This window comes from Anarhichas minor, unplaced genomic scaffold (genome assembly GCF_050575085.1).
Source record: "Anarhichas minor isolate MPS153535 unplaced genomic scaffold, ASM5057508v1 ptg000024l, whole genome shotgun sequence".
Lineage (NCBI taxonomy): Eukaryota > Metazoa > Chordata > Actinopteri > Perciformes > Anarhichadidae > Anarhichas > Anarhichas minor.
Window position 1 is genome coordinate 7674161 of NW_027466470.1, and position 12370 is coordinate 7686530.

General features: G+C 42.5%; 1 protein-coding gene across 1 annotated transcript; it reads left to right on the plus strand.

The window, feature by feature from the left end:
* The first annotated feature begins 789 nt into the window (after window positions 1-789).
* sppl2 (signal peptide peptidase-like 2) lies at window positions 790-10577 on the plus strand. The gene is made up of 15 exons (XM_076098453.1): window positions 790-898; window positions 2106-2222; window positions 2590-2772; window positions 2872-2961; window positions 3158-3297; window positions 4232-4374; window positions 5245-5341; window positions 5440-5556; window positions 6000-6081; window positions 6203-6277; window positions 6378-6440; window positions 6560-6659; window positions 6941-7018; window positions 7515-7675; window positions 8447-10577. Exons 1-15 carry the CDS (start codon window positions 851-853, stop codon window positions 8612-8614), a joined length of 1662 nt encoding a protein of 553 aa, XP_075954568.1. The 5' UTR covers window positions 790-850; the 3' UTR covers window positions 8615-10577.
* The last annotated feature ends 1793 nt before the right edge of the window (window positions 10578-12370 follow it).

A 12370-nucleotide genomic window follows, 5' to 3' on the forward strand; every position in this document is an offset into this window, starting at 1 on the left:
GATCCGTTGACAGCTCTGCTCCTCTCTTCACCCGAGTGTCAAACACATACGGCCGTAGATTTGATGATACGACCACAAAGTCGACCATCGATCGTTCCACTACCAAGTACACTCATGAACCGCCCCAAACTCGAACATTGTCTGAATCTGCAAAGTAACTAAGTGTCAAATAAATGTAGTGGAGTTAAAAAGTATAGAACATGAACCATACAAGAACAATTCATAGACTGCCTACAAAAGTTGCTGTCTGAAAAAGCAGCAGATTAAGATCAAGAGTCCAAGTCATGGGGAGTACAGGTTTTTAATTTAATGAGGACTTTTCCGTCTGTAATGTGCAACATAATTCTGGAGCTGCAATGCGCCCAACTTTCAGTCTTTTCTGCTTTAAAAACAGACCATAATTCTCAGTGAATAACAAAAAATAGAATAAACAAACATAGCATATATAACAATACAAAAAGATTACAGATAAACCTACATCACCTAATAGTCCCCTTTTACACTATGAACTATACTCCATCTTTAAACATGTCTGTATTACTTTTATCTAAAACTGTAAAGCCGGTTTGAATCAGTTGAAAGACAAATGTATCTACATTTAAACACGTTAGTTTAACTAGTTTAACCCAACCGGGGCTTGATATTAATATCAGGTTACGTTTTCTTTTTGAGTGACTTTAACTTTAACCAATCAGGGACGTGTCACTCGCTCTTCACGGTAACAGCCAATTAAAACGTCCGCACAGTAAAGTGGGCGTGACTAGTTAGAACAGCTGGTGGGGGCTCGTGTGAGTGGCTCGAGCCCAGCGGTAAGTTGGTCGTTGGGGGAAATAACAACAAGCTAGACATCATGAGGGTCCCAGGAATACTGATTTGGGCCGCTCTTCTCATCCAGAAGGTGAGAGACACCGACTGTATTTATTCAACAACCGTTTCTCTGTGCGTTTACTCCGCATTGCACCACGTGGGGGACAATAACAGATTGTTTCCCAGCCGTGTCTCGGGATGACTAGCTCGGATGCTATGACCGTTAGCTTGCGGAGATCACCGTGGGCCCTGGACACTCACTCACATTTGATGGAACGTTAACGAAGCAGGATTATTGCATTGAAACCACCACGAGGTTTATGACAGAGTGGGTTTCAGTAGCGATTCACAGGATCGTGAAATGCTTCTCCCTCACATCACATCTAGTTATCGTAACAATGCGTCTGAGATGTATGACTGGAGGGTAGAATACTTCTCGGCTGATTGTAATGTCACGTCCAAAAATGTTTTGTTTTAAATCAACTGTACATTGACCCACCGAGTTAAATAATACCTAAAGATAGTGGTGGTATTCTTCTCTGGTCTGTAAAACTAAACACATTAGATTTAATACAAATATAAGTCAAGCAGTTTAAGTCTTTAGGATCCCAACTGTTCATGGTTTACTAGAAACAACACAGCAACAATCCCCTCATTAAGATGTTTGTATAAAAGTGTTGATTAAACCGTATGATACATCTGGAGACCTCCCCTCACACTACAGTACATATACTACTATACAGGTCGGTATAGATGGTAAAGACGACGTTACTCTGCACTGATGCAAACCCAGAAATTTTTTTACAACTTGCATCGCTGTTTGACACAATGCTTTATTTCACATTTCCCACACAGGTGATAACCTGACGGTGCACGTACCTGTTCTCCTCAAGGGGCTCAATTCCCCGTTAGAATGCGCAGTCAACTCGGGTAGCTTCGTTTGTCCAGTTTAATCTCATTGTTCTGCTGTTTTCATGTGTTGTTATCCTCTCAGAAAGATGTGCGAGACCCTGAAAGTCTGTTCTTGACCTGGTGCCATCCCCTCCGGAGAAAACACACGCAAACAAAAATCCGTCTGCTCTGACACGATAGCTGATAACGATAGCGCCATTTTTTCCTCTGGAGAACCACTCCACGACAAATCTGATTATTTTTAGCGATGGTTACATTTTTAACAATATCCCGCAGGACACCAACAACAGTTCATGTTCAGGTCTATGATTAAAAAAACATAAAAAAATCAAAGTTGCAAACATTTCTCGAACATGTGAAGTGATACATTGTCGTCGTGTTGACAGGTCGTGGGAGAGTACGGCATGGCCCACATCAGTGACGAGGGCAAGAGCAAAGGGAAGGACTACTGCATATTCTTCAACTCACAGTGGGCCCGTCTACCTCAGGACCTCAATAAGGCAGTAAGTCACCAGTGAGCAATGATAGTACTGACAACGTGCTTCACGGACACACAGAACAGTGGGATCAACCACAGTATGCTGATCAATAATATCTCTCAGGATGCTGAAATCTGATCTCTACTCTTTGTGCCTATGAACCAACTGCAAATCTTGATCTGTATGAATGATATAACGAATTACATTAATGCACTCTGGAGTAGATGCATGCATGAAGGAAAACATTATTTGGAAAAATAAATGATATCCAGGCTATTAATAAATAAACATCAATTAAATGCTGTTATTTTTTCTAATGAACATTAAGTGTTGACCCACAACATGTTGTCCTCCAGCTCTGGTTAACATTGCAAACCTTTTTGTCTTGAAGTCACGTCTTCAGATCTACGACCTGACGACATCGGTCCTGTGCTCGCCCTCCGACGTCCCGGAGGGGGGCTTCCCGAATCGCATCCCCATGGTGATGAGAGGCAACTGCACCTTCTATGAGAAGGTCCGACTCGCCCAGATCAACGGCGCAAAGGGCCTGCTCATCGTCAGCAAGGACCGACTGGTAACCCTACTTATAACCACGTCTTTGTCAAGATCCAATTGATTTTGGCACTTCAGAAAAGAGAAATGTGTGTTTTTTGTTGTTTTGTTTAAATCATAGACGCCACCAGCAGGAAACAAGACTCAGTATGAGGAGATTGATATTCCTGTAGCACTGCTCAGCTACTCTGATTTGCTGGACATAAGCAAGGTGAGAGGCCATCCACTGACCATTCAAACAGCTGATTAACAACAAACCTCTGGCTACCTGTGGGGTTCTACTGTATCAGCAAAGTTAATCCACGCTAAACCGTCTGTACATTCAGCGAAGGCAGATTAGGGTTATGGTGTGCTGGATAAAGCAAAAACACAAAATGGATCTTCATTGTTGTTTCTAACTCCTGCAGACGTTTGGTAAAGGAAGACTGGTTGCCATGTACGCACCCAGTGAGCCGGTGTTGGACTACAACATGGTGATCATCTTTTTGATGGCAGTAGGAACAGTCGCCATTGGAGGTTACTGGGCCGGCAGCAGAGACAGCAAGAAGTAAGTGGAACCTGACATTCAATGTGGCTCATCACCCCGTGATTGTGAACGCTTAGTTTGGTTTAAGGGGAACAATATACACAGAAATAACTCTACATAATGTGCATGTCATTACAGGCACTGATGCACTGGATGATAAACTCATTTAAGATTTAATTTTTTTAAGAATAGAGGATGAAATCAGTATCTGGGTTTAAATGGATGTTTTGTATCCAAACTGGAGATTAGTACAAAAGTAGTGCAAGTCTTTTTAGGGACATAAATGGAAGTTGATGCTGGTTGTAATGTAATGTAATGTACCCGATTTATTTTCCACTACATAACATCGTTACAGGACACAAAGTTTCCTTCTACCTCTGCTTACAGGGCTTTTAGTCCTGACGGCTAAATTTAAATCAAAGTTAATTTATCTGGAGAGTCATCTCCAGGGAAGATTAGTCACCGTTTTCTTGGGAAAGAACTACGAGCGTACGATTGCTCCGTCTTTTCTCTGTGAGGAGCGTGTTGTCTGCGTTGTACCGCTGCAACTCCACTAAGAGGGCCGTGTTGTTGATTTGAGGCTGTTTCGAGTGACTCATCGGTTTGAGCCAATTCGAGTCCGTCCTTCCTGACAGAGTTGCCAAGGTGACTGAGGTCAGAGACAGACGGGGTTTCTGACGCACAGGACCAGGGGCAAAAAAAAAAAAAACATTTTGGAAACAGTGTTGGGAAGGAAGTGAGTCCCGGGCCAGGCAGCTAAATATTGACTGTGGATGTTAGGAAGATCATCCTGGCTGCTCTGGCAAATCCCCAACCTTCAGTGAATACTTTTTAATAAAACAAGTGAAAGTTAAACCCCAAGAGGCCGGCTAACTGCATTGATCTCTCCAGTTATGAGCGTCCCAAACAAGCCTCCTCAGGTCAGCCCGTCTGAATGTGGTTCCTCCTCCTGCAGACGCTACATGAAGCACAAGCGGGACGACGGTGCGGAGAAGCAGGACGAGGAGACCGTCGACGTCACCCCCATCATGATCTGTGTGTTCGTGGTCATGTGCTGCAGCATGCTGGTGCTACTCTACTTCTTCTACGACAGCCTGGGTATGATGGCCGACAAACACACTCAACCACCGACCATCTAAACGCACGACACATAAATCTCAATATGCTGATTAAAGATACTCGTTCACACTGTGAAGCTCTTTCATCGGATCCTAAACATCGATAGTGGTTTCAGTCCCGTCGGCCCAGTTTTTATTGATGTGCTCAAAGACAGTCTGTGTCCTTCTCCTCACTGGTTGTGGTCTGGCCCGATTCAATAATCCATTTGCATGGGATACAGGCTGTGAAGAAATATGGTCGACCATGTTTTCCTTGTGTGACAAATAAATTCAAATGTCAGCTTGCTAGATTTTATTGAACTGCATCTCTCAGGCTTCCTCGTTAACCTCGACTCAGACGTCACTGCAATAGCATGTTATCACTGCCCATATATTTATATCAATATGTTTTTCAGCAGCCGAGAAGCAGGATGTAGAATAAGAAGATTTCTGTAGTTAAAAGGCCATCTGAGTAAATGTTGGATCACAGAGTAAGAGTACTTCATTTAGCTTAAAGTCAAGCTACAGCAGATACTTCCTCCTCACTTCCTCTAGCAGAGCTGCTCAGTGTCCAGCTCTTATCAGGCTGTAGATGCACTTTACAGATCTGAAGACCGAACGTGCTGTAAAGGAACTTAATGGCTCAGCTAACGCTTCACTGATTAATAGATTTAAAACACGGGCAGCTGCTGATGGACCGCTCAGCATCTTTGATCACCACAACACGTTAAATACTGGACACAGAGTGGTGAAACTGGGAGCAGCTAATTCGATATTTAAGGACTAAACACACTAAAATATTTCCTCAGTGGAATACAAGTGGATGTCGTGATAATAATCTGCCTGCCTCCACTGTTTCCTCTCTGTGTAGCCATTTGGGTCATAGCCATCTTCTGTGTGGCCTCCTCTGTCGGCCTCCACAGCTGCCTGTGGCCTTTCGTCAGGAGACTCCCGTTCTGCAAGTGCAGGTGAGACTGTTCACATCAATATGGTATATAAACTACTGTTGACAGATGTCTTGATTCTGGTTATATGTATTGATTCGTGGACCCTCTTATGACCACAGGGTTCCAGAGAACAACTTGCCATACTTACACAAACGGCCGCAGATCCGCATGTTGCTGCTGTCGGCCTTCTGCATCGCTGTCAGCGTCACCTGGATGGTGTTTCGCAATGAAGACCAGTAAGTGCAAAAAGGACAAAGTGTCAAATCCAGTCACACAAAATATATCTATGTATTTTTTTTAGGACAAGTTGTTTGCCTGTGTTGCCTGTGTTGCCTGTGTTGCCTGTGTTGCCTGTGTAGCTTTTGAGGATTTGTCTGAGCAATAAACTGTGTGTAAGTCCTTCATCATTTACAAAATGATTTACCATCCTGGCAGAAATCATTGGGGCTGCATATGCAGTCAAAATAATTTGATTTATTCTTAAAAAGGATTGTATTTGCAACCGCAGCACCAATACTTTTGGTGTGAGAGCACATGGACTCCATTGTGGGTGTTGCTTGCTTGTTGTGTGTTAGGTGACATAATGGTAGCACTGTTCTGTGCACGTGTGTGATAATATGTTGGCGGTACATCAGATGATGATGTTGGCTGACTCACCGTCTTCTTCTGTACCCTCCAGGTGGGCGTGGGTGTTACAGGACGCCCTGGGGATCGCCTTCTGTCTCTACATGCTCAAAACAGTCAGACTCCCCACATTTAAGGCGAGTCAGCACTCTCAGAAATATGAACTGTAACAACGTGGAAGGTGTTCTGAATATTACATGTTTGGCTTGTGTTCGTTGTGACCTCACCTGATGGAACTTTCTGTCTCCGTCTCTGCAGGCCTGCACCTTGCTACTGTCCGTCCTGTTTGTCTACGATGTTTTCTTCGTATTTATTACACCCTTCTTGACAAAGGTATGTCTATGCTGTTTTCACTGTATTCAGATGTCTATGGTCTCCGTTACTGTGTGCCATACTTACGTTCCTCATGGCTTCCCCCCCCCCCCCCACACAGAGCGGTGAAAGTATAATGGTGGAGGTAGCGGCTGGTCCCTCTGACTCCTCCACGCATGAAAAGGTGGGCTTGTTTTCAAATTCCACAACTCCCTACGGGTGAGTGGGGTTGGCTATTCCCAGCTCAGAGTGAGTAAAAATAAAAAAGCAGTTGATAGTAACACTAATGCTTGTTTCCTCCAGCTTCCCATGGTGCTCAAAGTGCCTCGGTTAAACTTCTCTCCCCTGGCTCTTTGTGACCGGCCCTTCTCCCTCCTGGGCTTTGGCGATATCTTAGTACCAGGTAATAAACGGTGTATAAACAATAATAATAAACTGTAATGTGAGATTTCTTTTTATGGTCACAACCAGAAAATCATTCAACCAACAATGACCACAATAATGCCTTTGTGAAAGATTTTATTTTTGCTTATCTGGCGTATTAGGACATATCCAGATATTGTAAAGTGTAGGGAAACACTGAGTACACCTGAGTGATTAAGCTCAGTATGCTGAAACTTTGCTGACTACAGTAGTTTCTCCTGTTGATTTATCTGAACGCCTCTTTCTTGTTGTTTTTGTCAGGTCTGCTGGTGGCGTACTGTCACAGGTTTGACATCTTAACACAATCCTCAAGGATCTACTTTGTGGCCTGTACGATTGGTATGTACACGGACGGGTCTTGTGAGGGTAGAAATTGCCGAAATGTTGGCGTTGTGTTACGATAAGCCCCATTTGTACGGGATCAACGTTACATGTGGGGAACCAAATATTCACTGTGCTCGTCTGTAATAAGCTCATTTAAAAAAAAAAAAAGAAGAATCGTAAAAGTAGGACAAGCGTCTCTTCCTACTGAAAAGAACCCCAGAGATCCACTTTAAGATAGAAAAATGTGGCTCTGGGCAAGATTTAAAGTACAAGAGGAAACAGTCGTTAATGCGGCTGTAATTATCAATTAATTTACTATTAAAATCACTGAGCAGGAGAAGGTAATGTTAATCCCCCCCACCACCCCTAGAGACTGAACTTTAAAAATGTTGACCATGTGTTTGCCCTCTCTCTCTCTCTGTGTGTGTGTGTCTCTCTCTCTCTCTCTGTGTGTCTCTCTCTCTCTCTCCTGTCTCTCTCTCTCTCTCTCTCTCTCTCTCTCTCCTGTCAGCTTACGGCATCGGCCTGCTGATCACCTTCGTGGCCCTGGCCCTGATGCAGATGGGTCAGCCGGCCCTGCTCTACCTGGTGCCTTGCACTCTGCTCACCAGCCTCACTGTAGCGCTGTGGCGCAGGGAGTTGCCCCAGTTCTGGACTGGAAGTGGATTTGTGGTGAATACCAGTTTGATATGACCGCCTACTGCCGAAGACCAAAACCAAAAAGAAAAACGCACAAAAAAAAAAAAAAGATCTAGTGTTAACATAACATGCAGAGTAAAGTAGAATCTTAAGTTGAGTAAACCCTTCAAATAATTCCATCCATTCCAACTGCCTCTTTCTGTTTTACTGTCCCCCCCCCCCCCCCCCTTCCTCCCATTGCTGCTCCTTTATTTTACTGTGTGCTCTAGTCTGCTGCTGAGGGCTCAGCTGTCTGTGAGTGGCACTGCAGGTACTCTATCTGGGCTCCTTTACACTCTACCATTAAACATCTTGGTGTGACTGAAGGTCCCTTTTTTGTGTTTTTTTTCCCTTATGAGTAGATGTTTGTTTTTGTTTTTTTGCACACCTCTGTTATCGACTTGTGGTTAGCATCTACTGAAGCTAATGTTGGTGGTGCTCATAGTGATTGAGATTAGCTCACATTATTTCCTACAGAGTTAGCATGTGTTTTCTGTGCGGTATGTAGTGGAACTCATCCCTGTGGGGTTTTCTTTGCTATGCTTCTCCTTTCTTTATGCATATCTGGGACTTTTTATCTTTGCGTACAGGAATACCTCTGACAACATGTAACTGGGGTCCATACAGCCCGTAGACAGAGGAATAACTGTATATTCTTTAGTTTTGTTTGTCCTATCTAAGGCTTTTCTATCTTCTGCTATCATTACATTTAATACTCCACACAATTCAGCCATCTTATATAGACCCTGTTTTTGTCCCCTGCAGCCTGCCATAGTGCTCGCACCGATCAACTGTACACAAACTGCAGCGCCGCAGACAGACGATCACTTGACTAAACCGGAGACAGAAAGCACAGAAGAGGACTCGCCCCGTTACCCGCCTCAGGACACGCCCCCAGCCAAGAAAGATGAAGTGGGAAACAAATCTAACTGAAAAGACGTCCAGTACAGCATTTTACATTTCACGTCATGCATTATTTGTTGAGTTGTTTTTTTTCTCCATTGTGTCTCAGTCAACGGGCATTTTTTAAGTACAGATGTTTATTTGCACTTGGTGTGAAGGGAAGAGATGAGACCTGTGCTCTCTGAATGGCTGACTCAGCAGAGCGCCAGGATTGGACACACGAGGTCGGGGCATCGAAACTGACGAACACATCGAGTATAAAACACCTTCTATTACCAGTCTGCACTCTCAAAGCCAAATCTGGAAGCTACACAAGCTTTCAAACACTAGATGCTCCCACGACACTAAGCTGAGGCTCTCAACGGCTTTAAAGGCCCAGTCACACCAGCGTTTAAAAAGAAGCGACATGTAGGAAAAACAACAATGAATCAATGCAGTAAGTGGATTTGTTCACAGGGGCGAGGTAACGCCACAGTAGTTTTTCAACTTCGGTGACGCATTATAATAATAGGCAACATCTTACTTAACCTCCTCTGAGAGAGCAAGCTGCAGCTATTAGTCGATCAACAGAAAATTAACCAGCATTTATTTTAATAATCAAATAAGTGTTTCTCTTTTTTTTTGGAGCAAAACGAGACAAAATAATTAATCCAAACTTGGATAATCGACATACTAATCGATAATGGAGGTAATAGATGTAACCCTACAGTCATGAGATGGGAGTCAATGGCACAAAACTACATTTTAAATCAAATGCGTATTTCCCTCTTCAATAAGTCTTCATCAAATGAAATGGTGTACCATCTTAAGAACAACAAGCCTGGGGGAGTTAACGGTCCAATAAAGGTAAAACAAATGAGCTTTGAGATCATTTGTGACAATAGCGGCAGCATGTTTTGGGCAGGCTAATGTGTTAGCCGTTAGCTCACCAGCTACAGTGGTTCACCTACTAGTAGTCACCAGGCCTCTCAAATATTTCACTGTGCCATTTTCTGGTGTGACGGGGCCTTAAAAGTCTCAGTATGCTTGAAAAACCTGTTCACAAACACACACTACATAAGCCATTATACCTGTTTTTACCTCCATTACACCATAAACTACAGTGTCACAGTATAAAGTACAGCGGGGATAGCAGAGGAGTTTCTTTAAAATGACTGAGCCAAAGCTATTCGATTTCCTTTTTTTTAAACATGTTGATTTTTTTTCTCATCTTACTTTTGGTATATTTTCGTTTGCATGCTATGATTTTGTCCTTTTTATATAAAACCGGTGTATAATCTGGTGCGACAGTTAAAATGTTGGGATTGCTGTTTTTGTTCTCCCCGGTATTAATCATGTCTTAAGAGTTGGTTTCAGCCTTACTGTGTCCGTGTCGGGAGGTAAAGTAGAAGAAGTCAAGTGTAACAGCTGCTTTAAAAGTACTGAACTCTAAATGATGCGGTGTTGTAGTTTAACGTACACGCTGAGGAGCGAGTGACGGGTCGTGTTACCGATGTCCCTAGATTAGTTTGTACGAAGCATTTGCACAATATTTTTTAATTCACGGATACAAAAGTTGTTGGTTCATGTCTGTATATGTTTATGTACACACAACGGGTTTAACTTTAAAGAAATGGAAACCACGGTATCCTTATATCATATATTCACTCTGCTTTTCTTATGAAAGTCCACTTCTGACCCGAGGGTTTCATCTTCGTCACCAGAGGCCAGCAAGCACTTTGCTCTGTGAGCCAGATGTAGTTCTGATTCTCACTCATTTATGATGCCTATTAATCAAGTTCAACATCCCCGTGTGGAAGTCGAGGTCAAATGTTGAAATAAATAAAGAATTTGTTCAGAGGTGACATGAGAGCAGCTTAGTTGTCTGGACTGATTCAACAGCAGTGTTTTCCAGGACATGAGATTATTCATTCACCGGTATAGTTTGTTGTCACCAAGTGGTTTTTGAAGCCTCTGTTGAGGAATACATATAATAAAGGAACATTGTATTTGATATTGTGCTGGGTTTTTGTCACACAACATTACATCAGATTAAGTCTCTAGTTTACAGGTTGTGATTGGCTCTCAACAGCTTCGGTCAGGATGCCGTCCGTGTTAGTTTTCGGATATCTTGACGCCGAACACAAATCATTGCAGTGGTTTCTGAGTCTGAATGTGTCTTTTCATCGAGACCATCCAGCTGTGAAAAAGGTCCACTGCTGTTAGGACTGCAGGAATGAACAGCAGTCTGACAAAGAGCGTCCTTGTTGCCTCAGCTCAGTCCCTCAGAGTGGAAGAGTTCTTCATATACTGGATCACTATCTGACCCACTACCATGCTTCTTTTTAAATGTAGGCCTTCATGTAGTCCTGGTTTAAATCACACACTATTACTATTTCCTGCTTTCATTTTACATCCTCAGGTTTCACCTGAGCGGTATACGAGACAAATCACACATGCTAAGAACATTTCCAAGGGATTAACGCATTCATTCAACAAGAGAAATGAAGTGATTTTATCCTTTAAAAGTTCTGGATCTGATCAGCCAAAGTGATGAACGTGAGGGTGCGTTAAATTGAGATACTTTGCTGGATAAAGGAAACGACCGGAGCAAGTAAAAGGTACCTGAATGCACCTCGACGTCACTCAAAGTTTTGAGTCACCTGCAGTTCAGTATCTTTAAAACAGTTTTAGGTTTTCTTGGAGTCAATCCACAAAAAAAACTCAAAGCTGTCAAGTCAACCATCTTTTTATTCCTGACCCATTAGTTGGGACTGGGATTAAACTTTAAACGGAACCAAAAAGAGACAGCGGTCAATCATCAACATAATGTTGAATCATGCCAGAACATTTTTTTTTTAAACAGGTAATGTCACTCACAAATAATTCTCTTTCGTTCTCATAAATGCTTCTGCCGGTTATCTGGTTGTAAACTGAAACAAACCTTCTGTCAACGTCTCCAGTGAGGAAGCGCACGCAACAGCTGACTACCAGTATTACAGTATTTACAAACAATAACGCGTAGTTTCCTCCACACACCCCACCGATCCATGATTTGAATACAAGTTGTACCGCGGAGCAGGACCACTGCACACATTCCATGATCGCCCGATTCATTCTGAAATAAAACGTTGGTGCTTGGCACCTTCCATTTAAAACAGACTTCGTCTTTATCGTTCATTCAATTAAAATGAATGCATTTGAGTTAAGACGCAAGTGCTAATGCTGAACCTACTTCCATTTAAAATAAAAATGATTTAAAAAAAAAAAATAACTTTGGCAAAAATGTTGGCAACAAAAGGTCTTGTACCATCTTCTCTTAAAATATTATCTTCTCCAAAGTCTATTTCGGTCGAGCTTTTTACATATTTTTGAACCTCCAAGACAATTTTACATATGTTTATAAACCATGTCCATCAGTATTTCTTTACTTTTTTCCCCTGTCCAGCTAATCTGAACACAAACAGCTGGTTTATAGTAATAAAATATCATGATAGTAACTGTCCTCTTCACGCTGGACACACATGGACGTCATGAAGTCATGTCCAATGTCTTTCAACAGCCCCATCCGTCTCTCCAAGAGTAAAAGTCCTCATCCTCATCAGTGTTACCTGTTCACAAACACACACTACATAAGCCATTATACCTGTTTTTACCTCCATTACACCATAAACTACAGTGTCACAGTATAAAGTACAGCGGGGATAGCAGAGGAGTTTCTTTAAAATGACTGAGCCAAAGCTATTCGATTTCCTTTTTTTTAAACATGTTGATTTTTTTTCTCATCTTACTTTTGGTATATTTTCG